General features: G+C 34.1%; 3 protein-coding genes across 7 annotated transcripts; 1 reads left to right on the forward strand and 2 right to left on the reverse strand.

Annotated features, from left to right (window-relative positions):
- Nucleotides 1–226: 226 nt before the first annotated feature.
- On the reverse strand, nucleotides 227–1,429 carry LOC129299328 (uncharacterized; the record flags this gene model as incomplete). Its single annotated transcript, XM_054937789.1, has 3 exons — nucleotides 960–1,429; nucleotides 497–715; nucleotides 227–322 (listed from the first exon to the last, which is right to left on the reverse strand). Coding segments are annotated over exons 1-3 (465 nt in total), but the record flags the coding sequence as incomplete, so codon positions are not given.
- Nucleotides 1,430–3,373: 1,944 nt separating this feature from the next.
- On the reverse strand, nucleotides 3,374–11,058 carry LOC129299329 (phosphatidate phosphatase PAH1-like). 5 transcript variants are annotated; one of them, XM_054937791.1, is made up of 12 exons: nucleotides 10,665–11,052; nucleotides 10,374–10,469; nucleotides 8,625–10,256; nucleotides 7,933–8,522; nucleotides 7,777–7,850; nucleotides 6,703–6,787; nucleotides 5,120–5,206; nucleotides 4,874–4,946; nucleotides 4,280–4,323; nucleotides 4,057–4,185; nucleotides 3,882–3,980; nucleotides 3,374–3,794 (listed from the first exon to the last, which is right to left on the reverse strand). In XM_054937791.1, exons 3-12 carry the CDS (start codon nucleotides 10,069–10,071, stop codon nucleotides 3,741–3,743), a joined length of 2,682 nt encoding a protein of 893 aa, XP_054793766.1. In that variant the 5' UTR covers nucleotides 10,072–10,256; nucleotides 10,374–10,469; nucleotides 10,665–11,052; the 3' UTR covers nucleotides 3,374–3,740. The 5 variants fall into 5 exon arrangements, 2 of the variants coding, with proteins under 2 accessions (XP_054793766.1, XP_054793765.1); XM_054937790.1 differs by lacking the exon at nucleotides 10,374–10,469; XR_008590540.1 differs by lacking the exons at nucleotides 3,374–3,794; nucleotides 3,882–3,980; nucleotides 10,374–10,469 and having other exon boundaries at nucleotides 4,091–4,185; nucleotides 4,874–4,962; nucleotides 10,665–11,057.
- An 11,983-nt stretch (nucleotides 11,059–23,041) lies between these two features.
- LOC129299330 (protein CANDIDATE G-PROTEIN COUPLED RECEPTOR 7-like) lies at nucleotides 23,042–24,868 on the forward strand. Its single transcript, XM_054937792.1, has one exon. It carries the CDS (start codon nucleotides 23,179–23,181, stop codon nucleotides 24,496–24,498), a length of 1,320 nt encoding a protein of 439 aa, XP_054793767.1. The 5' UTR covers nucleotides 23,042–23,178; the 3' UTR covers nucleotides 24,499–24,868.
- The last annotated feature ends 2,907 nt before the right edge of the window (nucleotides 24,869–27,775 follow it).

Below are 27,775 nucleotides of genomic sequence, written 5' to 3' on the forward strand. Positions count from 1 at the left end.
TGAAAGAATCTGCTTGGCAGCTAAAACACTACTAAACCCATAGCCTATTAAACCGCATTCTGAGCGAAAGTTTCGCAGTGACAAACTGAAAATACACGAGACAATTGGGTAATAACTGGGGTCCGATACTAACCCCAAAAATTCGACGCTACAGAATAAACTAACTGTTGAGATTATCTATAAAATTAAAATGTGCAGGAAAACCACTAACCATTGTTCAACTTACCATTGACAATGTTATGCCCTCAAGAGCTTGACTGGAAAGAAAGACATCGCGAAAATTTCTGGGTTCACCTGTCATGCCAGGGTCAGCATAATAAACCTGCCCATGGTTTTACGTAGTGGATTACTAACAAAAAACCGAAGTTGTAAGAACTCAGTAGAGGTAAAAAGAGAGGCTTCTGCAAGGAAGTAAGATTAACAGGAGGCCCCTCGTAAGAGCAAGAAGAAAGCAATTGCAATGTAGGAAGTGATGAAACAAAATTGTTTCACAAACCGGAGTCGGTCTTCCAGGTGAATCCTTGGATTCATTACTAACAAGAGGGTCTTCTGTATCTCTTGCATTGAGCTCGGAGAAGCCAGCCAGTCTCTCAACTTCTTTCAGTGCAACCAGCCACCTTCTTAGTAATTGAACCCTCTCTGTTCCCCGACATGAAACTGAAACTTCTTCTAGTCGTTTTACAGTAAGCTTAAAGCTTTGCATATTCCGATTGCCCTGTTTGACAAAACCACTCAAGCAATTCACAAAAAAACTCTAATTCACCCAGAAAGAGCCCCCCACCCGGGGAAAGAGAGGCAGAACAGTCCTGCCCTTGACAATAAAGGGGACGCAAAACCCTTGACAGAAGTATGCTCTCGGAAAAAGTGGCATTGTCATTCTCAAATCGTTAGATTACGATGCCATTTCTCTCATTCTAGAAATTAAAATGAAAAGGGGAGAAAAGAGTGTCGGAATATACAATTCGCTCTTGGATGATCTTGGCTCCACCAGCAACGGCATTGCTGGCGTGTAGGACGACGGAATCAGCGTAGTTGCGGACGGTACGAGAGAGGTTGCTTTGACCTCCTACTTCCACCGCTTTGTTCACCGCTGATCTTACCCACGACATCCTCGCTCACCACGCTTTTCTTGTACACTAATCTTCTTTCTTTGCGTTCGTAACATGCGGAAAAAAGTGGATGATCTTTTCCTTAATCCTTTAAAATATATGATTCATATCGATGTAGAAACTGGGCATGCAATTGATGGGGTAGGAAACATGAAAAGAAATTGGACGTTGATCCTGGTCACAAATGTTATTGCAGTTTCTAGTGCGGACTGGCCATTGATTCAACGGCGATGATCAATCTGTGAGAACAAGAGAAGGGAGAAGAGGATTGGATGGTAAGAGAGGAAAGAGAGAAGGAATGGCATCAGGGTGTAAGTGAAGAGATGGCAAAATGGCGAAGGAAGAAGTCAAGCGCTTGCGCGACACGATGAATGTTGATCTCTGCCATCAAGTTCGATTTATGTGCCTCTCGTTTCGCCTCGTATTTTTTTTTTTTTTAATTCATCTAGATTACCATTTGACGGTAGAATGACAACTAAGTAGCTCATTAAAAAAATTAATATTAAATTAAAATTTTTAATGCTGAAACATTGAAAGAGGAGTACTGAATTTAAAAATATTAGTCGTAAAAAATTAGAATTTGATATAAATTTTTTTATGGGGTCCTTTCTTGTCATTTCCCCCATTCGACTCACCCTTTGCCCCCATACTTTGGCGCTTAAAGCCGCCATTTCTCGTTGGTTGTTAGTTGTTACCGTTACTTGTCCATTTCAGGGCCAAAAGACGCCAGCAAAATAAGTAGACCCGTATCAGTATTCGTGGGCTCTTCTCTGGACGTTGGCCCATAAATTTTTATCCAAGTAAACAATTTCATTATTCTTAATATATTATTATTATTAATTAAAAATTTAGTTCAATTTAATAAGTGCTCAAAATATGTCCTTTTTAATTAATTTTATAAATCAAAATAATTTTAACAATTTTTCCAATGCTTTTGTGAAAAAATTTTAGAAAAGCATTGGTGGATTTCTTGATAAAGTAGACTTTGATATGAAAAAGACATATTATTAAAGACTTAATAATTAAGAATTATATCCAAATAAAATTTTGTTTATTTTTTCTGCCAACTTCTCTGATAAAAAATATGGCCTGTCTATAACTTTTTTTCATAACTTTTTATTTTATTTAGGAACTATGTATTCATCAACAAAAATGTTTTTTCATGTTAGTTTAAAAAAACCATACATTTATGCTATGTTTAGATGCACGTGGATTTAAATTTAGATATGGATTTGAGTTAAATTTATTATTTAGGTAACTAAAAATGTACAGATTTGAATTTAACCCAAATTCAAATCATACATAAATTCCTTTACAATTTTAAATCATTTCCAAACTCCTATTATTTTAAATTTCAATGAAAGCTTATTTCTTTTTTCATGTTCGTTCGTCAACTTCACTACCTTCTTAGCTTTGACATTTTTGCCTCTAATCAACATTGATTGAGACCATAGGTGACAATCAAGACTAGAATGCCGACACCAATAGGGACAAGACATCTAACATGGACCCTGCCATAGGGACCAAATAGTCGATGCTGACCGAGATCGAATGGTCGGCTTTGACCTAGATGGCATGGACGACACCAATTGGGATCAGACAACTGGCATCAAATTGGACAAGACCATAGGTGATGACCAAGACCGAACAGTCGACTTTAACTAGCTTCGAATGGTTGATGCTGACTGGGATTGGATGGCCGGTGCCAATTGGGATTGGATGGCGGGGGTGGACTGGGATGGAAAGGCTGATGCCAATTGAGACCGGATAGCCAACCTCAACTGATACCAAACCACTGATGCCTATCGAGACTAAATTGCTAGCAATAATCGAGACCATTGTGTCGTTGCCAATAATGATTAGACCAACATTGCCATCTGATTTTGGACAATCAAAGTCAACCAAAATTGGGTCACCACCCTTGATCAAGACCGGACCATTGACTTTGATTAAAGACATTATTTGAATTGCCTTTAAATTCAAACATAAAATTTAAAATTTAAAATCCAAACAAAGTATTTTAATATTATAATATAATTTAAAATTTTTTATATCATCCAAACAAAATATTTAAAATTTATAAATTTTAAATGTGAGATTTTAAATTTAAATTCTCAACTTAAATTCACTTATCTAAATATAACGTTAGAGTATTTTAAAAAGAGCTTAAAAACAAAATTGCGAGCAACGCTCACAGATGAGGGCTTGGAGCCCGGGGTTGAAGGACCCACACAACGTTATAAAGTGGAGATAGAGACAGCTGCTTTGAGTAAGCATCTATGCTATTATTCCTTGATAATAACAAGGAAAAGAAAAAAATACAAGGTTCACTTCAGTATGACATGTAAACCACTCTACAACTTTTTTGCTTTGGTGATGGAGCAATGTTGTATGCTTCTTCCTATTGCATGGCCCACCACGAATCAAGAATTAATGAAGATCAAAAAATAGGCCCAGAGCTTATTCCGAAGAATGAACTTTGAGTGCAAAAAGGTACGTTTCGATCATCAATTACGGCGTCTGAATGGGTCACTCGAGGAACGCTTTTCATTTCTGTTAAAAACTTGGATGGCCCCATACCAACTGAGATCCTCGTCAGAGGGAGCTATACAGCTCACCTTCAGCAATCAACTAGTCAATATCTGGCAATGGCATTTTCCAGTAGTTCCATGAATTGAAGTCTTCCTGCAAGGTTCCAGAATTAAAAATCCACGCTGTAAGTTGTGAAGTAAGGAAACAAAATCTCGTTCATGATTTTATATAATTCCTCACCTGCTCCACCAAAGAAGTAGGGGGAAACATGTCATTGACAAGGGTGTGTAATGATGTATATGACTTCACATCGATCCGATGACTTATGGCAACTTCGCCCTGTTGGATTTTGTAGGAATTATAGTTCATACGCGGGGATAGCAAATTGTATGAAATGTCAGTGCAGGATACACACCTTGGGGTTAATGATGAATATCTTGCCTTTTGGAATTCCAATCTTTCTGTAACTAAGTTCATCTGTGTCTCTATTGCCAAATCCAGCATAGAATGGGTTGTAATCAGCAGGGAAAAGTCTTTTAATATCCTGCAAAAATCATATCATGAGTACAATATAATGTTGGCAACAGTATGAATTTCCCAGTTACTTTGAGTGACAGGGCTTTGTGTTCCATAATTACCTCAAGACATGCGATCTTGAACTCGTGAGGTGCTCTTCTTATGACTTCATCAGCAAAAGAACCCCAACCACAACATAACAAGTCAGTCATGGATCAAAATCACTTCCGCAGAAAAAGAAAATGCAGCACATACACGTGCAAGTAATTCCATATGAAAAAAAATTTCTGTCAGCAAGGGCCAGGTAAGACAGTTCATTATACAGCATGACTTGGCAATAATGAATATGAAAGTCGGTATTTGCTAAAGCTCTTCATAAATGATAAAACCAAGGAAAATTTGAAAAAGATTAGGAGGCTAAGTACAGGCCCCAGATCCAGGTGGTTTAAGTATAAAATAACGAACATGCATTGTGTTTGCTGAAATTTCTGCGATTGGTTTCATACATAATTCACAATCACAATAAATATCGGGCTTGTTTCTTTTCCTTCTCTTCTCTACAATCTTATTCAGTTCACAGACATAGCATCAACGAATAAAGAAGCACAAGGGAGCTCCAATATTCTTATCACAATGCTGGAAATTGACAACATATACCGCATAGCAGAATCCATTGCAATCTTAATTAGTCATATTACAAGCGCCTCACTCCTCACCTTCTCGGTAAAGTGAGGGAAATAATCCATCAGGCGAAATAACCACAGGTCCATTTGGTAATGCTTTTCCATCCTGCAAGCAGGCATAACTAACAAAATTCAGCTACGACGGTATTATCACCAGATGACAAAATCAAACAGCCAAAAGATCAAGCAGATCGTTCATAAAGGAATTATCTAGTCATTAAATCAAGATCCACATTACATGGTTGATAGTGATCACAGGAAGCCAGGTTGCTTCAATACCTGTTTCAGGTTAAGCAAAAAGTTCCTGGTTAGATATGCTTGTACAATGGCACGGGCACTCAGAAACAGAAGTTGATATCCATTTTCCTGACACGCAAGCAGAATCTAACGTTAGACATTAATCTTCCTGATATACAATTCAATGCAAATTATATCATGAATGCTAGCTGCATATGACATTAAACATGTTAGCAATCACATTCAAACATGAGAAGAAGCTTAACTATTGAATAAAAATAATAATAGGGTAACCTAGTCCCTCTTCCTCTGAGAAATGACCACATTACGTGAGTTTGATTTACAATTTGCTAAAAACACATTTATCAAACTGAAATTTGAACAAAAGTTAGTTGTCATAATGAGATTTATGTCCAAATATATTTTTTAAGAAATCATTTCAGTAAACTGAAAGTTATTTGGATAATATCATCAAAAATACTTTTAAATGTGTAATTACCAAAAGGATATGAGTTTAATGATATGTAATATTTGTTATGTAAAATTTGACATGTTGAAAAAATATAAATAAATTAAAAAATCACAGGAATATTTCCTAAATGTGTTTTTCTTGATCTCAAAAGCAACTCATTGGAGCTTTGGTCTTGCACAGTCGGTTTCCTGAATATGCTTCCAAAAATAAGAATTTGGAAACCAAACAAAACTTCGCTAAAAGTTGTCCTTTTAAAAGGACTTTTGGGCTTCTAAAAGTGGAGACCAAACAATTCCTGCATGGTTCTGTGTTTTACTTTGAAAAATAATAGAGCAAAAATAATTTTTTGCAAGTTATAATTTTAATGAAAGAAATCAATACTATTCTTGGGAATATTTTGGTTATATCGAGAGGGATTATGTATAACTGCTTATATTCATAATAGAAAAGAAGAATATGCGATTTAGATATCTCTGATGGGCGAGGGGGGAAATTATTCCAAAATAATGATATTCATCAAATGTTGTTGTTGTTGTAATGATATTCATAAAATACAAAGTGAAACATGAAAAAATAAGCATGAAATGCTGTGTGGTCATGAAAGCAAACTACGGATACTATTTGTAAGTTGTGTAACAGTTTAGTTTGGCTACAAAAGAGAACAGTCATGCTAGCATTCCACTCAACTGTGCTTGCTAATCAAGCAAACCAAACGTTAACCAGGTTTCAGGTCCATTTGCTGAACAATCTCAAGCCAAAATACAGTGTAACTTAGTCCAGTTTCTTGCAAACCAAGTTCACGGGAGAGTGTGTGTTGGAATAGATCTATAACTATAAAAGAGAAGAGTGTTTGTTACATCACTACAGAAACAGCGTGCACTTGTAATCTGCAGTTAAACTCATCATCCAGAAAGTAAAATCAAATAGTCTTTTTGTCCCTACCAAAAAATCATGCTTCTACTTAAAAGCTCTCAAGGCTGAAGAAAGCAGAAAATCAATCTGCAGCCTGTACATCCACTTTATAAGATACTCCTTAAAGAAAAAGCCCTTGAGAGCTCCCTAGCCATAAAACTCATCAACTTTCAGCCTCCCATCAAACTCTAGCTCTATTAAATAATAAATTCAGGTGTTTGTATAGATAAAATATGCATACTTTGATGGCAGAAAAAAGCCTTGCCACTCCAGATTGAGTCCAATCTTTACCAACTAAAGGCATGAACTGTCCCAAAACATCAGACCTGAAAGGACAACAAAACCATTTTCATTATGATTCCCAAACAATACTGCAGCTCTGCCTTTAATTCTTTTTAGCTTTTTTCTTGTTTTACAACTTCATTAAGAAATATCTGCCCAATTCTAACCACAAATGAAATCATGAGCATCTTTTTTTGTTTTTCCATTGTAAATTATTGTCAAACGCATGTCTACATGCAAGCCAGAGAAAAATGGTATGGGTAAATGATGCCACTGAAAACCAGAGTCATACCCATCATCAATGACACACAGCCAAAGAAACTTGTTAATCATCCAAGTTTTACAAGATTTAGATGAAAAAGCTCATGATATACTACACAAAAAGCTAAACACAATGCTTTGCTTCATTAAAGCCACTTGGTTACCAGCTAAAATCCAACAGCTTGAGTCATTAAGTACATTGATGTTATTTGTTTTGAAAAAGATTTGGAAAAACATAACTTTAAGTCTCTGCAGTTTGTTAAACACCGAAAAATAAAAATGTAGTGATCTAGAACATTGGAAAAAAAGTGCAGAGACCTATAGTAAAACTCGAGTAAAGTGCAAGAATCCAAAGTTATGTTTTCTCAAAAGATTTCTTATTCTCTGCCCGACCAGCATGTTGTTAGAGCACAAGAAGAAGACAAGATGGCTTGCTTCAAACATTTTAAGAGTAGAGCAATGAGAATGGAAGTTGTGACTCACCAACTACTAATCTACTATGACTGAATGTCATATAAACACACCAGAAGGCTTCCTACAAGCCAGATCCTGAGATAACAAAGTCTGCACCCCAATTTCTGTCTTAATTTACTCTTAAACAACTTCTATGGCATCAAAATATACGTAACTTTGCAAGAGTAGTCAACAACAAGATTTAATTATAACATAAACATCCAATTAAATAGGACCAAGAAAGGATTGAGAAGAATAACAACAATAACATAGCATCTGTGTCGAAGTTTATTAACATATTCATTATCAGAAGCCTTACTTGGTAATAGTTCCATCAACATCTGAAATTACAATTCTTGCATTCCACTTCCATAAGTATATATGAGCATCAACCTGTTGTTGAGTTAAAATATCAGGCTTAAATAAAGAAAAATCCAAATATTTATGCAAATAATTATATTGATGAATACTAAACCTGTTGTTTTCCAAGAACCCTGGTAGAGAAACTGAAGGTTACTAAATTTTGGCCTTCATTTAGATTCAAAGAGGCTATTTGCTCATTAGTGGGCACATTAGTCCTCACTAATTGCTTGTGAGGAGACCTGTGGCTGCCAGCTGTTGGAGATGACTCTCCAAGAGAATTCTGCAAACCAGACTCAGAATCCACAAAAACCTCATCATTTGAAGAATTGCTACTAGTGTGCTCAATTGTTTTGACTTTTCGAAAAGGTATAGGCCAAAGTCTCCATCTACGCCCAGACCGAGCAGATCCATGATCATCATCCCTAGATTTCAGTGCATCATCCTGCTCCACGGGAATTGTATCCTTAGGCTCAACAGGTAAATCTAAGCCAAAGACGGCCATTCCAAGAACAAGGGGAGCAGCCTTTTCCCATGGCAAGTACCTCTCCTTGATCTTTATAATGAGATTTTCATTCTTAATTATGGATGGGGCAGAAACTTTAAACTCGTCTGCACATATCCGATGAGATTCAAATGCTTTAACAGCTGCAACCATGCCAATACCTGCCTTAAGTTCATGGCCGCATAGTGAGATCTCAAATCCTAAAAATTACAAGAAAGTAATCAAGCACTACCCAAAATCAACAGATAGTCGTAGATCATAATCCAAGAATAACAAATTTGCAACAGAGGTCTCACTCAAACCTGGATGACTTTTGGCCTCTTCTCTGAATACTGTTTGGGGTTCTGCCACCTCACTTTTATTGCTACGATCTTCAGACACAAGGGTTTGTTGAATATCATCTAGTCCGTTGGTTGATGCTGACTTGCCTGTATGTTCATCATTTGATATAGCCATATCGGAAACAGAATGTCTTCCTGAATCGGTTTCAACTTCCCGTAATGCTTTTTTCTCTACATCTTGGGGTCTTACTTCTGAAGATCTGCAATCATCAGAAGAAGCAGAAGCGTCAGAAGGAGACAACTCACCATCACATTTAGATTTTGCCAGGCTCCCCTCTTCATTCTCAACAACAACTGGGTGTATTGTGTTCGTATCCTCGGCTGAATGCTGATCCCCCAATGAGGAAACTTTATCCAGTAAATCAGCATTCCCAGCCAGCTGAGAAAATTCCTGCAACTCCAAACAGCTTTTGAAAACATTATTCCTTGTGATACCAGATGCACCCTCTACTGAATCATTTTGCATATGACGGCCTTCTTCTTGATTTTGTATATGAATATGTCCCTCCTCTTCCTGATGACCCTCCTGCTGGAGCTCAGAAATATTATCATCGCCGTTAGTGTAGAAATGGCTATCGGTTGGAACATCAGCTGCTGGAGCATCCATCTGACTTATATAATCAGCATCCCAGGCACTCTCACCAGAAATAAACTCCGTGCTGTCTTCACAAAACTCAGTCCCTCCACCTGGAACAAGATGAAATTGAGGAGTTTCTAACTGCAGAGTGTCTGTATTCTGCTCTGATTCAGAGATAGGAGCCGTCAATACATGGCCATCCACACTAAACAATACCATTTCTGGATGAGAGTCCTGCGAATCAACATAATTATCTCCATCTAAAGTCTCATATGGATTTGACTCATACTCTGACAGCTCAACTGAACCTTCAAAAGAAGATTGCTCATCTTGGAAATCATAATATCTCCTGCCACTATCAGATTCTGTTCTTTGAATTGGAGGCACATCAAGCGAATCATCTTCATCTTTCAAAGCAAGCACCCCTGAATCAGAGACACTATGGGCAAATCTATGAGCATGAGTATTATCAATTTCCATACCAATGTTGTCTCGCGTAAATTCAGAGTTACTAGTATCTTCAACAATTCCAATTGACTCCATTCCCTTATCATCATCCACCTCCTTCACAAAATAAGCCTCCCCTGAATTATCAAGATACATGTGGAAGTTTGCTTCAGCACCGTTAACATTTATACGCACAATTTTTTCAGCACCTTTGAGAACACCCTGAAATTTACCAAACCGAACATACCATGGCGTGCTTCGGAATGTCCCATCTTGCTGCTGAACAACAATCACATCAACGGCTCCACCAAAGGGGTGAAAAGGGGTAGCAACTGAGTAAACGCCTTGGCTAATCAGGCTTCCAACTTTGCCCACTACATTCATTTCGTGAGTTGCCTGTGAACCTCTTAACTTTTGGGAGACCAAGAAACAGTCCTTGAAGTTAAAGCCTCGCTTCCAATTACGTCAATTACAATAATGCGTATAAATTATTCTTCCAACCCACTTGGCTATGAATGTCTTAACTTGTTGTTTTCTTTCCCCTGAATATGGTTCTTGTTCGAGTAAAGCTGCATAGCATGAGATGAAGGGAGAAAAACAGATTTAACTAAGGGAATGACCGTTCAGGTAGTAAATTTGAACCAAGATTTTCAGTAGACTGAAACAACAGCGCCCACTCGGATTACCAAAAATAATGAAGGGAAGGCTAGAAAGGAACTGGAGACTTTGCAGTAAATATCAATATTGTGCTCAAGTTTCGAAACTTCGACTGTATCGCCTGACTTGGAAAAGTGAACGAAGCCAAGAAAGCCAGCTTTATTGGATAATTACCAGAAATTAATGTTCAGAAATAATTATATAGGAAAACTTGTCCAACGTAGGGAGAGGGGGGATAGACATTGAAATAAAAACAATAAATTCGTGACAGAAAGAAGCAGAGCTAGATGAATCAATAAAGGCGGTCAGGTAAGACTTACAGATTCAGAGCTCCAATCCGGCAGCTCAAGAAATTGAGGGGCGATTTCTCTTGGTCTTTCCTTCTTTGTTATGATGTTTTTTAAAATTCTTGGACTGCCTTTTGATGCTGTTAATCCTCCCTGGAAACTTCACAGTTCGGGCCTTTTCAGGAGGATTGGGCAATAGAGCGAAGCCGAATCAAAAATCAAAACCACCCTTCCACAACCGCAGCATTAAATAGGTATTCCCCGACCAAAACCGTTCAATTATCCCTTTTCCGCCTCAATATTACAGGAAATACTTGGCAAGCAACACATAAATTCTGAAGCGTGCGAGGGATTATTCGGTCATTTCGAACTACTTTTCGTGCTGAGTCGCTGGGTTTGCATGGGTGGAACGGAAATTCAACCACCTCATTTCTCTGCAGCCTTCGAGGGGGAAAAAATTAAAAAAAAAAAAATTGAGGTTTACATTAGAAGGTCTAAACGAATATTCGTGACAATTCCTGGAATAGCTAGAATACTACTAAATGATGCATTTTTATTTTCATTTTTTCCCATGATTTTCTCATTGTTTATTTCTTTCTTTCCTTTTCTGTCCTTGACCACGTGATCCATTAGGTGACAATTTAGGACGGAAAAAATGCAGAATAATTAATAACATCTGGACTCATCTAACAGCTAACATGTTCCCAAGTTTTGGCCAACACCAAGTGACTTGGCAAATCTGTCGTCGAGATCCGTATTGATTTCTGTCGAATGCATTTATTTATTTTTTTATGGTCATAGGAAAACAAACGCCCATTTATTGAATACTGCTGTTTTTGGAATTGGTTTTTTCATACCTAACTTTTTATATGTACAGTAGAATTAAGTTTCAACCGTTCAAATTTTATTTCATTTTGTTTTAATAGGTGGATAATATAACCTCAAAATAATTTTCTAAATTGTTCAAGTTTTAACCAGTTGACTAGACTGCTAATAGCTTGGTGATGCTATTGTTTATCCAAACTCCAAAGCTGAGGCACGTTAATTGTTAGTATCGTTAATAGGATGTTAAATAGTTGGAGTTACCTTTCCAAAGCCAGTTGACTAGACTTCATAGAGTTACCCCGCCAAAATATGCGTTCGGTTTTTGTGCTTGTCACTATCGTGCTTGTCACTTGATAAGCAATTATTTGTCAGTTTTTATTTTTTATATTTTAATACATATATATATATATATATATATTAAATTATAAAATATAAAATTTTAATAAATTTATTTTATTATCAATCTGGATAATATAAATTTAATTTGAATGATCTAATTATATTAATTTTTTAAAAAAAATTATAAATTAATCTTCCAAATGTATTTTGGATAGTGTATAAAAAGAATATAATGCTTTTCTTGGTGTTAATACTTGGAAGCTAGTTCCTCTTCCAAATGATCGCAAGCCCATTGGTTGCAGTTGGCTTTTCAAGATCAAGACTCGCGCTGATGGTAGTTTTGCACAACACACCTTACAGTTCGTCCCCCACCAGTCCGAGCTTTGCTTACTCTTGCTATCACAAACAACTGGAAGATACATCAGGTGTGCTTTAATAATGCTTTTCTTAATGGGATCTCAGTGAAAACATATATATGGAACAGTTAGGATCTGAGGTATCAGTTGCTGAAAATAGTCTTAGGCTTGTATCTATTCAAAGTACATATGTACGGTCAATTTATAAAAATTAAAAAAAAAGTAATATTGAATTAAATCATTCAGATTAAATATGTATTGTCTAAATTGATGATAAAATAGATTTATTAAAACTTTTTAATTTTTTATAATAAATATAAAATAAAATTAAAAAAATTATAAAATTTGAACTGTACAGGTCCAGATGCTTATCAAGGGTGCTCATCACAGCTTAAAACTGAACGCCCAAAAATATGGCCAATAGTTAGAAACAGCCCCTAAAAATGGCGCTCCAAGGGAATAAAGGGAATGACCCCACCGCATGCACCTGTCTTCCCACCTTCTCCCACCAACAATTCCATTTAACTTCAGTTATGAGTTCAAACATCAATGAACATGAAAATGACATTTAATTTCTCATTTTTTGAATTCCCAAAAAAAAATTGAGTTTGATAAAACAAAAAACAATGTATTTACATATAAATTTATCCACGTTACAAATGTGGAGAAGGGGTAAAATCATCAACAAAAGAAATCATATAAATTTATCCACATTACAAAAGTGATCTCAATGACTTCAAGGAAAAAACCATGAGACTGAATCGATGAGAAATTGCTCACCTCGATTGCTCTTCCATTAGACTTGTCGTTTACTGCTTCCATTGCTATCAGAATGGTTGATGTCTTTTAATACCTTTTTCATTATCATTGGCCAATGTGTTTACAAACAAACCTAGTTTCATATAAAAAGCAGAGTCCTTGGCATGCCACAAAGAAAGAGAGTGTGAGGGCATGGTCTATAAAAAACATAGCAAACCATGAAAAGGGATACATGAAATTGTGTGAACAAACACCTTAAGAAAGGTAGTTATATTGTGATTGAGATGGTCATCGAAGAGTTTGAGTTCATCAAAAAGAGGGTGAGCGATATTTATAAAGAAAAATTTTCAATAAAGATTTCTTGATCATACTTATTTAAATTCAAAGCTTCAAAATTTTTGAAATTTTATTGCAATCTATGGGTGCTAATTTAAAATTAATTTTTTTAAAAAAAATGATAAAATTACCTTTCATTTAAATTAATATCAAAACTGTCTTATCCTCAATTATTAATTCTTCTACTTTACTTATTCATTTACTTACAAGGTATTGTTAATTGTCCTACTCCAATTGTTCACATTCCTATAATAAAATCAACTAAAAGTTTGGCAATGAACAAGTGAAATAAGGCAATAAATAATAACCCGTAAGTAAATGAATAACATATAATATAAGAATTAACAAGTTATCTTAAAATGATTTAAACACCTAAAATAAAAATAAGTTAAATAAGGTCATTAATAACATTCTATAAATAAGTTAACAGGTAAAATAAGACAATTAATAAGTGAAGTGAAAAGTTTTAATACTAGTTTAAAAGAGGGGCAATTTTATCATTTCACTCAAAATTTTAATATCAGATTAGTACTCCTGAATTACAGTGTAATTTTAAAAATTTAAGAGCTCTGAATTTAAATAGATGTGGTTAAGAATACTTTATTGAAATTCTTTCTATACATTATAAACCCTTTCAAGCCCAAGCTATGCATTAGGAATGGATTGTTGGTGGAGGAAAGGGAGAGAGTGAGTGGTGGGAGCAGACATTGAGAAACGAAAAGGAGGTCAAAATGTTGCTGAGAATGCTAGTGGTGGGAACAAAAAATGGATAGTCGAATGGAGGGACGTGACAATGAGAAGGGTAGGACTTGAAGCAGAAGAATGAAGTGACGACGATCCAGTAAAGAGGGTCTTAGATGTGACTTGAGTTTTTTTTTTTTTTTTAATAGGAAAATGAGGCGCCATTCAATTTTGTACGGTGGTTGCTTGAAGGAACCAGCGGGTGATGGCTAAAAAATTAACTTTATTTTAATTTTTTTGAAGAGAAAAACAAAGGTAAGTTTAATTTCTGAAATAGAAGTGTTGAGAATTTATAGAGAGAATTCTAGCTTGGTACGGTGTTTGTTTTAGGAAAAACATACATTTTAGTTTTTATACTTTGTTCATGTTTTATTATAGGTCCTAACATTTTTTTTGATATTTGAGTCCTTATACTTTTATTTTTTAATGTTTTACGTTCATTCAAGGTGCTTACACTTTATTTATTTTATTTATTTAGGAATCTAGAACACTGAAAAATAAAAATGTAAGGACCCAGAACATTAAAAAAAGTACAAAAATCTAAAACAAAATACTCTCTCCATTCAAAAATGTAAGGTATTTTTAACCGAATCTTATCTCTAATAAAATAATTATCTACTTTTAAACTAACCTTATATTTTTATATTTATTCCTATTAACCACTTTATAATAAATATAAAGTCATTATTAATAGGAATATTTTTTTAAAAAAAGGTAATGATTACATTTTAAAAGATTAAAAGTATCTTATATTTTTTAACATTTAAATTTTTTAAAAAATACCTTACATTTTTAAATAAATGAAATATAAATAAAATACAGGAATTAAAAAATATGTTTTTCCTTCTTCTTCTTTTTGGTACCCAAAGCTTTGTATTGTGGTTAGTTGAAGAAACAAAAGATAAAAACTAAATTCAAAATAAGAATAGATACTTTTTGTCAAGAATTTCTTCTAAAAATATTATATACTCCAATTTAAAACAAGATTCGGCTTGGCTCCACGTGAAATGTGATTCGATAGAAAAATCATATAAAAAAATAAAAAATATAAATATATATAATAATTAAAATCAAAAATTTTGGCCTAAAATAAAAAAATTACTCCTCCAATTTATTACAATACAATATATTTATTACATTTTTTATCTTAAATAATTTTTTATTAATTTTGTTTGAGCTAAATATGAAACGTCGCTCAAATAGGTTACGAGGCTAGTTGGGTTGAATAATCAAAGCCTCAAGCCCAATATAAATCAAAGAGGCCGGCCCCAAAGCTCAATAAAGTTCACAATAAATAAATATGCAAAAATCCTGTTAGTTTCAAATATCAGACTATTGGCACAAGGACACGATCCTAAGTAATGTCGAAATCTGTGCCCGAGTAGTTTGGTGAAACAGACTGGTTATCAAAATAGAGAGACCATGCCATAAATTTTGCAGGATTCCTGATTCCTCAGCAGAACGTGCTAAGTCTCAAAGGAAAAGCTTCTACTATTCGACACTATAAATAGAAAGAAAAAAAAACAGAGAAAGTTAGTCAACACTCCATCAAGACTCGCTTATTTTACATTCATTAGCCCTTTTTAGTTCTTAATTTTTAGTCTGTAATTTTTACACTTCAATTAAATTACACACTTGTTTTACCAAAGCCTTATATCTTTTTACATCCAAACGAACTGTGGTAAGGGAACTCAAAACCCTTTTCGTTATCTATTAAGATTCAGTATCTCTGGTACGTCTGGTATTTATTATGCAACCACAAACAAATTTATATTAATACTCAATATGACAGAATACTAGCTCAAAATAAAAAAGCTAAGTCTTTTAATGATTTGAAACGCATCATTTGATGATTAAGAAGCTTAAGGGCTGTTTGTTTTTTGTTTTTAAAAACTATTTTTTAAAACAAAAAAAATAAAAATTTATATGGATAAATGTTTTTCATTTAATTGTTTTAAAAAAAAATTTATTTTTTGTTTTTAAAAACAATAAAATAAAAATAGATTTAAATTATTTTCATTTTATTTTTTTGTTTTTAAAATACAATATAATTGTCATAGCTAAATAGATTTTTATTTTATTTTATTTTAAAAAACTATATTTTAAAATAGTTTTTAATAATAAAAAATAGAACTGAAACCAATCATATATACCCTTAATCTTTTACTCCTTTATAAACGTGTAGCCCCTACACTAGCCCATGTACCATCAGCTTTGTTTACCGCGCATTTCATTTTCTGAATTTTGCGTGTGCTCTCTCTCTCTCGATTTTTCTCATGGCACAACCTCCTCCTCTGGCATGGGGTACATTGGAGACTGTGATCGTTGTTCACAACTTAGCACCGTAGGTTTGAGAAGAACTAAACTCCATTGAGTGGTTGAATGCCTAGATAAAAATTGTGAGGCTTTACCATAACTTGTTGATTTTCACAAGTGCTGATCCCTTAAACTATCTGGTCCTTATAGATTTGCATATTGCTCTTCTAATTCCACAAATTTCCTTCCACATGGACACAATGTACAGTAGGATTTCAACTTCACGAAATTACTTTCATGGTGTTGGCGTTAGAGGAGACGCCAGAGGCAATGCTGAGGATGGTGCTGGAGGAGATGCTTGAGGTGATGTTGTTCGCATGGTTTGACATATTCTCTAATATGGCTATCAGCAAGCTAGATCTTTTGTAATCTTTTTTTCCTCGTGAATTGAATGCAAGATTCTTGTACATCATTCAATATCACAATAGGTTTCAAACTTTTGGGTTTCTTTTCTTTTTTTTTTTTTTTTCTTTTCTTTACATTCTCTTGTCTACACATGACTGTATTTTTTTTTCACAAATGATGAGAATTATATTTGATTTGATTTGATTTAGAAACTATCAAGATTTGATTTAGTATTTAGGGATTATTAGTATTTCTTTAGTATCTTAAATTTATTTTATCTTTAAATATTATCTCAAATAAAATAAGATATGTAGATATCTTATCTTTATCTTTTATATTATAATTTGATTTAAATTTAAATTTATTATTATTTTTATTATTTATAGAGCTCTATAAATAGCTCCAACGTTGTTCAATTGTATTTAATTTTGACATTCCAATAAGAATTATATTGTTTTTCTCTTCCTCCTCATTTTTCTCTTCGCTTTCTTCACCTTTTCTCTTTCTTATTTCACATCAATTGGCATCAGAACTTAGTTTTACCTCCATTTTCTATGTGTGAAATCTACTCTCTCAAATCTTCCCAAAGCTGCAAATCATCTTGCGAGGCCATTGAGATAAATATCCTTATTTATCTACTTTCTTAAGTTGCGCTGGTAAGGCTCAATTGACCCTCTATTCATTTATTATGACTTTTAGCATTTTTGAAAGTTTAATCTGAATAATTATTCATTTTAAGCATTTTTTATTTATCTATTTTGCAGTCTCAATTTTATTTAGCACAAAAAAAGTAAAAAATAAAAAGGGCCAAAAAAGAAATAAAAAAGAGCAACAAAAAAGGAAAAAAGTTACATATATGCATGATTTTTTTTCTTATCTTGTTCGACATTTAGTTAATTTATATTTTTATTATTTGTTATTTCTGCATTTTAGGATCACACACACATTCGGCTTTGTGCGTTGAAAGAAATAATAATAATCTCTAAATACTAAATCAAATCTTAATAAACCCTAAATTAAATCAAATATAATTATCATCATTTTTCCTCGGTTATTGATAAGATTTCAGATAAAATTCAAACTTATTCAAGAAGGAAGCGACAAAAGATAAATTAGGATTAATTTCATTTGATTTAGTATTTTACTTTATTTCTTTATATTCTATTTAATTCTTTAAATTTTATTGTGATTTAGTATTTTATCTATTATTCAATGTTTTAGATTTTAAGAGATTTTTTTAGTTATCTACTTATCTAGATTTTATTCATTATCTTAGATAGTTATCTAGATTTTATTTTAGAGTGTGTTTAACATTATAAATATGACTAGCAATTTTGAAATTAGCATATCATTATCAATAAAACAGTCTTTTAAACCTTTTGAAGATTCTCCTAAACATGGCTATTGAGAGAAGTTTAGAACGACATTCTTATTCTATATCATCTTAATAGATTTATTTCTCTTATTTTATTTTCCTATTGTGAGCACCTAACAATTTAAGAAAGAACTTTCAATAAGCCAATTCTCGGACTTTTCTCTGGATGCAGTAAAACTGAAGCTGATATCAACGCTAATGTGTTATTTTTATGCGCACAAAAAATCGATTTGGTGAGGTTTGCTGGAAGAATTTTTGTAATGGTTTCATTTAAAATGAAACGATTTTCGAATGAGAGGGAGTTAAACTGTTTGACTGTATCTAAGAGAATTAGTCTATCCTTGTTAAACGCTTCATTTTCAAAATCGTTTTCGTTCTTAAGTGTAATCTTCTATTTTTTTCTAAAAAAAAATGCAAAATGATAGAATTGAGATAAAGTAATTAACAAAATTTATTGTCACCTGATGACAAAATCAAGCAGATCATTCGTGAAGGAGTTATCTAGTCATTAGATCAAGATCCATATTAAGTGGTCGATAGTGATCACTGAAAGCTAGGTTGCTTTAATACCTGTTTCAGGTTAAGAAAAAAGTTTCCTGGTTAGATATGCTTGTACAATGTCACGGGCACTCAGAAACAGAAGTTGATATCCATTTTCCTGACACGTAAGATATTAATCTTCCTGATATACAATTCAATGCAAATTATATCATGAATGCTAGGTGCATATATATGACATTATTAAACATGTTGGCATTCGCATTCAAACATGAGAAGAAGCTTAAATATTGAATAAAAATAATAATAGGGTAAATTAGTCTCTCTTCCTCTGAGAAATGACCAGATTACGTGAGTTTGATTTACAATTTGCTAAAAACACATTTATCAGACTCAAATTTGAATAAAAGTTAAAAGAGTTAAAACTGGGAGAGTAGTTATTAATGAACATGAAAATGACATTTAATTTCTTATTTTTTTGAATTCCAAAAAGCAAAAGAAATTGAGTTTGATGAAACAAAAAACAATGTAACGGGAGCAGCATCCAAAAACATGATAGAAGCAACGTAAAGCTAGACAGAGTAGAATTCTTCAAATATTGTGATCACGTGGTCAGGCTCATTTTCCTCTTGGATCTCACTGGGAGCTAAGACCTTCTTATATTGATATATATAATCCCATCCGATAACTTTATTATTGCCTGCAGTATCTTGAGCTCTCTCATATTCCGATCAGGCCATTGTTGCATGCTTCCAGCCCTTCATTAAAAATCCTAGTTTTGTCCATGCATTCTCCGTGACCCTACGTTAATGTTGGAGTCGAAGCCGCCATGGCTCCTCTCGCCTGTTGCCCAGGAGGACCTATTATGTCATGTCTCCTCTCGCTCAACATGGTGAAGAACTCTTCTTTCAGCTCTTCATTCCTCCTCGTCTTTCTCATTACTTTTTCCTTCAACGCTTTCAACTTCATCATCGCAAGAAGAATATTTTAGTTTTTTAAAAAATTGAAATCATCAATTAATTAAATCTAAAAGTATAATATTAATTACATATATGTAAAAACTGATTACTTATAATTACTTCTAGCATGATGCTCTCAGTCTTAATTTATAAGTTATCCTTAAATCACATAGGAACACGTACCTCTTGCTTGTATTCATCATCGCGTTGTGTCCTTCAGATTTCTGCGAGTCATTGGAATTGTCATCCATCTTATCACTCTTGGAAACGCTAGAAAACCACAATATTTTTCTTTTTGTGAAACAATAATGCCACGCTCCTATTATTTATAGAACCCAATCTTGTAAATTTTTAAGAAAGTTGATTTGATATCTTTAAAATATGAGCCATGATTCCTCCTTCTTTTCAGGCTCAAATCTCGGATAATGTTGTCACTCAAAGATAATTAATAACACTTATCCTTTATTCCAAATTATATTCCAATTGAATTCAATACTTTTATTTTGAATTAAAAATTTACCACCACTAAATTTAAATATTAGTTCAGATCAAAGCTTTATTTTGCCTTAAAATATGGTATACGGTGATGAGTATCAATATGCCTGATATCAATATACCTATTATTTTGCAAAATATAATCATTTTTAAATTATCTCATAGAATCTAATTAATTGTTTAAATATGACTAGTCATATATTAACGCTATCAAAATACACTGATGTAAATATCCTGCTTTATATGATTATAATCGATTTTAATTTTTTTATCCTAAATTTAATTATCTTCATCTTTCTACAAGTAAATTTAGTTTATCTGGATTGTAGAGTATAATTATTTATTATTTATGATGCAAACTTATAATTACATTTTGAATTAGTATTGTTCATTATTTTCGGATCGATCGACTATTCTTTCGCCTTTCAGTTGTAATCTTAAATTCTGTTTTGGAGCCTTTATCCACCTTTTCGAGACTGAAGATCTACTTGTTATAATTGTTATTGATTTCTTTAATGTAAAAATTAAATATTAATTTTGATATCTTCTAAACATTTTTAAATTTTAAATTTTGAACATGACCTTGTAGTGAATATTGAATGTAGTCAAAATGATTAAAAAGAAGAGGGTGGGTGAGAGGGATTTCAAAAATATGACCCATTGTATTGGATGACATTATTCGTACACAATATTTTGACCTCATGACTCCAACATAATTTCTTATTTCCATTTTAAAATTCTACATGCTAACTACTAGCTAGCTTAATATTTTTAGCTAAGGACCCATTTGTTTAACATTAAAAAATAAATAATTTTAGATAGTTTAAAAATTTTATAAGAAGTAATTTATTTTGTAGAGATTTTAAAAAAATCAAAAAATATTTTGGGCTTCGTTTCAATCATAAAAAAATTATTTTTTACTTAAAAAATAATTTTTAACTTGTTTGGATAAAACAATATCAAAGTTTTTTTTATTAAATTACAATAATAGACATGTAAAAGTTTTTTTTAAAAAAACATGTTTGGATAAAAAAGTTCTTTGAATTTGTATAAAAAATTTTTTGGTAAATTTGTAGATACTTTAGTAATATTATTTAAAATAAATCATTTCAAACTTCAATCAATCAAAGTAAATGTCAAAGTTTTTACGGACATTAAAAAAAAAATCAAAAATAAAAAAAAATCTAATGATGCACTGGTAACTAATCTCTAATACCATTTCTTATTTATTCTATATATTTGATATCTAATGGTGTGGGATCTCGCCATTCATCATGGTCAAGTGCATTATTACCATCCTCATCATTAAAATGTCATTCACTATCTTGTAATTCATTTAGATTCTCAAAATTTTGAATAATATCCAAGTCATCTGAATCCATCCTTTTGACATAGTTATGGAAAGTAAAGCATGTCCATATGATACAAATTTGAGTAACAAGGTTGAAATTGATCGTATTTTGCAATATTCTATATTTTGCCTTACAAATATCAAAAGTTCTTTCAGTGACACCTCTCAAATTAGAATGATAAAAATTAAGATTATGTTTGCTTATTAAAATAAAATGAAATGGAATAAATAAAAAAAATAAGACAAAAATGAATTAAATCATCCTTTCCCTCATGTTGAACATGATAAAATTTATTAATATATACTAAAAATATAGGAATCATCATACTTTCTAAAAATCTTATGAATCATGATTCTTAGTCCTATAAACTAAATTATCTTCCCCCCTTATGAACGTACTCACATATTCCTTTTGAGCATTTTATTTTTATTCTTATTTTTTTAATTTATTTCATTATATTTTATTCTAGTAAGCAAATGTGACTTAAATGTTTCATCTCTTAACCTAGTGCTAGGAGCCATCCTAAACTGTGCTATTTTGATAATGAGCTTTGTGATATTTTGATCTCATGGCTCTTAAATAATTTCTTATTTCCATTTTAAAATTCTACAAGCTAGCTAAAAAGTAGCATACTATTTTTTAGCTAAAAGTTCGATCAAGGATATAAGAATTAAGAAGCAAATAGGAAACTTTTTTTTTTGGTAGGAAAATAGGAAACTTATTGAATGAATAAGATATTGAAAAATATAATTCAATGCAAAAATATTTTTAACTTTTATTTAACTTTGGCCTCTGGACTATTTTTGTTCGCACAGTTAAGTTTCCATTTCTTCAAGGACCCTTTTTGTTTTTTTGGGCTCCTTTACATGTTTTTTTATTTCAAAATATTTTCGGTCCATTTTGGTTGCTTATTCAACTAAATTTTTTGATCCCTTCGTGTGTTACCTTCGCTGCCTATGCATTATCTCTTGTTCCAATAATGCCTCGGTGTTAAAATGAGAATAATAGTTTTTTATAAAATGAAAATAATATTTTATTCTCATAAACATTTTATTCACGCGGTTTGTTTTAAATTTTATTTTTTATATTACATTTTTAATTTTAATATCTAATGCTCTTCTATTTTTAATGAGCTGGCTTATTGATTTTGCATATCAATAAAAATTGCCATACCTTAAAATTTATCATTGGTTCAGTAAGTATTATAAACTTTAAACTATTGTGTGAATAGTATTTTTAACTCAAAACTCCTAAAATATATAAAATTTTGAGTGCTTGAAATATTATCATTAAGTAAGAAAAAATGATAATTACTTTTAAAGATCAAGATGAGTGTCATAGACCTACAATTGAACTCCAAAGCCACAAAAATAATGCACATTTTCTCAAATTTAATGGTCAACTTTCAGACACTCATAATTTAAAAATTAAAAAATATATATATTTTAAGAGTTTATGATTCAAAATACATAATGGTTTAGGATTTAAAATATTTATTAACTTTTTATCATATATATTTATTATAACACAAAATGATAACTTTAACGAAGCTTGCCTTTTTAAAAAAGTTGGGAAATATTTGATGTTTCATAAATATTAATAATAATAAAATAAAAAAATATTAAAAAAGGGCCATTGGCCCTATAGAAGATGGCCATGTCCAAAAGCCCATGCCAGCAACAATTGTGCCGTCATACATTTCAACATGACGACGTCGTTTGCTGGCATAAGACGGCCAGATCTCCCAACCATTTCCGAATCTGTGAGCTCAGGTTGGTGCTGATCCCCGATCTCCCTCTTCCCGAATTACCGCTGCCACCACCGGCTCCTGCTTTCTCCTCCGCCGTCAGAATGGCCAAAACACCCTTCTGCGTTCTCATCCTCCTCCTCCTATTCTCCGTTCTCTCCCCATCCTCCGCCGAGATCAAGTCCCTAACCATAAATTCCGACACTCGACCCATGATTCTGTTTGAAAAATTCGGCTTCACCCACAAGGGTCACGTTTCCATCGCTGTCTCCTCCGTCTCCGTCGCTGCCCTCTCTTCCGCATCTCAACCCCAGTCTTCGAACCTCGGCTTCTTCCTCCTCAACGAAGAAAGCCTTGTTCAGGTTCTCATCGAGATCCAACAGAACCCCTCCTTCTGCGTCCTTGATTCCCACTACATATCCCGTCTCTTTACTTTCCGTGACCTTTCTCCCCCTCCTCTTGCATCCTTCAATCGATCTTACCCCGTTACCACACCCAATGAATACAGCCTTTTCTTTGCCAATTGCGCTCCCGAAACCGCTGTCTCCATGGTCGTCCGCACCGAGGTCTATAATCTTGACGCGGACGGTTCTAAGGACTATCTCTCTGCCGGTCAAACCCAGCTCCCCGTCCTCTACTTTCTCTTCTCCCTCGCCTACTTTGCTTTCTTGGGGTTCTGGGTCTACATTTGTTACACAAACAAGCGATCCGTTCATCGCATCCACCTATTGATGGCCGGCCTGCTTCTCGTAAAGGCTTTGAATCTGATTTTCGCCGCCGAGGACAAGCATTACGTCAAGACCACGGGAACACCTCATGGATGGGATGTGTTGTTTTATATATTCCAGTTCATCCGGGTGGTGTTGCTCTTCACGGTTATCATACTGATCGGGACCGGGTGGTCATTTCTCAAACCCTTCTTGCAAGAGAGAGAGAAAAAAGTGTTGATGATTGTGATCCCGCTTCAGGTTTTGGCTAACGTGGCTTCTGTTGTGATCGGCGAGACCGGGCCCTTCATCAAGGATTGGGTTACATGGAATCAAGTCTTCTTACTGGTAGATATTATTTGTTGCTGTGCTATCATTTTCCCCATTGTATGGTCTATAAGATCTCTGCGAGAAACGTCCAAGACCGATGGCAAGGCTGCTAGGAATTTAGCTAAGCTGACACTTTTCAGGCAGTTTTATATTGTTGTCATCGGGTATTTATATTTCACACGGATAGTAGTGTTTGCGCTGAGAACTATTGCTGCATACAAGTACCAGTGGGTTAGTCAAGCTGCCGAGGAGATCGCGAGTCTTGCGTTTTACATGGTGATGTTCTACATGTTTAGACCGGTGGAGAAGAATGAGTACTTCGTCCTTGACGAGGAGGAAGAAGAGGCTGCAGAGATGGCTCTTAAAGATGAAGAATTCGAGCTCTGAGATGGGTGGTGGTGGAGTTTAGCTGGTCCTCCTTGTTGACATGCCTCTAACAAATGCAATTTATCAGGCTGTCCGATGTCATGGATTCACTATCATATTTGTGGTTCAGGTCCGCTGCTAGTGCAATGCTGTTTATCCGGTTTTCCTTTTCTTTTGTTTTCCCTCTATCTCCCTTGACTATGAGAAAAATACTGATACTGGAATACTGCCTATTTGTTTAGCTAATGAAATTTTTTGCCACAATGTATTGTATTCCGCATGTGAAACACAACGAACGCTCATTTCGAGCTCTGTCATTTGAGAAATGGTTATAAGCTTACTCATGACTGAGCAATACTGCTACTTGTGATAAGGCTGTGGATTTTCCGTACTTGTACTTCCACTCAAGTGTTTCTGGTGCCGTCTGGGCCAACATTCTTTGATTGATTGTGTCATTAGCGCATGCACTGTGCGTTGCTTCCTCGACTTCCTTGCACAATTGAACTGCACAAGGCGCGCATTTCCATATATCATTTATTATTTTCCTTTGCATTCTGTTTAGAGTATGCTTTTACGTTTACATCATGCCTATGTTAACAAAATGTTGTATTGTTTCTTTGTGTATTGGTCTTCTCAGTTTCCCTCATATCTACCCACTACAGATTACATTTCTCTTAATCTGAGCCTCCCTGCCTATTAAGTTTCATATCTTTCATTAACATCATGCCATGCCATCACTGAAGATTTCAACCCTAAAAACCATTTCATTGTATTCCTGTTTTTATTTATTTCAAGTGGTGGCTCCCAGCAATTAAGCACAGTGGAGGTTGAGTTTATTGAGGGATGGCCTAGATGGAAAGTCGAGATTCACCTCTTCATGCTTTGTTCCTGACATTTAACGGGATAGAGTTTCGCTGTAACCTTACTGGTCAATCAACTGTACTTCCAAGATACAAACCTTTTTGGTCTATCAACAGAATTGTGGCTGCTGCTGCTGTTGATATCTCATTATGAAATCTGTTTATCTCCTCGTGCCTTTAGAGTTTCTAGAACTAGTTGGGACGGAAGGTAAAACCTAATATCTGATAAAAGTATTGTATTCTATTGAAAAGTTGACTACAGAGGTGACCGGATCCAATGCCAAAGAAGTAAGAATTCTGCTGCCAACTAGCAGAGTTAGCTCAGCCAGCCTGTATTCTGATCTTTTGATGAACTCTCTGGGATTGAAATTCTAAATGCACCAAGGCTATAAAATATAAGGGAGTCAAACGTAGGCTGTATTCTGGATTTTATGAGAGGCCGAAATGGAACGGCAAAGAAGGGAGCGGAATATATTGGCCAGGAGTGGATTGGCAGGTCGTGTATCTTTTCTTATTTAGGCGATGAATCTCGGTAGAATTAGACTGAATCTTTCATATTTCTAGTCAAAGGATATAGTTGTACCTGTACCACCTTGCCATTCTATTCCCTTCTAAAACCCCAATTTCAGGAGTTAAAAAATGGATTTTGGATATGGATGACATGGCAAGAAAGGGCTTGGAGTCGCTTGTTTTCCATTGAATCACGCATTTGTAGTTGGAATCTCAGTTCAAAATGTGGGATTCAAAGTTCTTAATTTGCTGTCAAATAAGAAAGATTAGAAATTCATTCTCCTGTGAGCTTCCTCCCCTGTTTCAAGGCCTACTACCACACTTGAAGCCTAGGAGGTCAATCTCCATCTTCCGTCTCTGTTAGGGCTTGTTTGGTATCTAATATTAGAAGGTAGGGACTTGAGTTGGATTAGAGTAATTTCACCTTTTACATGTTTGATATTAGTGATTCACAATACTTGGAATTGCTTAGTCCCACTTAAGTGCGAATAATGAAACCCATCACCTTTTTAGTATTGTTTAGTCTCACCAAAATTAATCCTAGGATTGAAACTGTCATGACTAAAATACCCTCTTCAAGAGTGCCTAGATCCAACACGTCATCTTCTCCTTCACCTCGTTTGCTCAAACTTAAGTGACAACTTCATCTCTTGCCAGCAATGACTTGTCCCTTTGCTAACAAACAAGTAACAAGCGACTAGGCATGTTGAAATGCTATGGAGAATTCATGCAAACGAGAACCGGAAGTGGAAGGCTCAAAACAAAATGAGATACTAAAGCCAGAGCAGAAGCCATAGCCCTCACCGACAAAGCAGAACCCCACCGCGTGAAACCTAACAAAGACCGTCATTATCTTGCTCCTTCAAGCTCACTTGCTCTCATGGTATGGAAACCTAAACCGGACCGACAGGGTCAACTCGTAAACGGGCGACCCGATCTCTTTATTGGTCTGGGTTTCCATATAACCCAGTCAATGGTTGACTCGATGTGATCCGGTCAACTCGAGGTTAACCCGGTATAACCCAGCTAACCCGATGGGTTGACTGGGTTAGCCGGGTTATTTTTTTCTACAAAACCCCCCACTTTTTTTGAAGTTTCCAAATTTTAAAATTGAATGAAGAAATGAAAAATGAAAAATGAAATCAGAGGTAGAACATAATGCATCAATGCAAACATTTATCTCTCATCTTAACCTAATTGGCCAATCACTCTCATCTCTGTCTCTTCTCATTTGCTCACTTAAACCTTTGCTTGCCATAAACCTAATTAGATGCTATAATTCTTCTCGCCGTTGATAATGTGCAGCCCAGCTTAACAGCTTAGCACGATGTTCTTTGTCTTCTCACCTTCGCTACTGAAGTCTTCTACATCCTAGCTCATGCTCACATTCCCTTTGCATTCAGTTAGTCTTTGTAGCTCATGTCTCGTCTTCTCTTCCCTCTTCCCTTTGCATTTTTTATTTTACTTTGGTTGATTGTTACTTTAAGCTTAGATATTTGAACGAAGTTAATGATGACTTTGGTGTTAATGAATATTAATTTTAGACTTTTTAATGATTGAAAGGTTGTAATTGTAATAATAGATATTTAAAATATTGTATTTTATTATTATTAGACTTTTTAGTAGTTGGATTTGATAATGTTTTTATAATCAATATCTTTTTATTTAAATTGTATTATTTTAATCACGACTAATTTAAGGGTTGAATCACTAACCCGTAACCCAGTATCATGATCGGTTCAATGACCAATCCGATTTTACGTACCTTGCTTGCTCCTATAGAAATGAAAAGCTTGCTTGTTCTTTTACTAGATACTAAGAGAGACAGAGGAAAGATTGAAATTGTAGTGCAAAAAATGATATCATATCCATTTTTTACCAAGAAACAACTTGAATAATGTGAACAATATTGTGACTGGTGGTGATGG

The sequence above is a fragment of the Prosopis cineraria genome, unplaced genomic scaffold, assembly GCF_029017545.1.
Source record: "Prosopis cineraria cultivar Desert tree isolate PC_DT_omini unplaced genomic scaffold, ASM2901754v1 PC1118, whole genome shotgun sequence".
NCBI lineage: Eukaryota > Viridiplantae > Streptophyta > Magnoliopsida > Fabales > Fabaceae > Prosopis > Prosopis cineraria.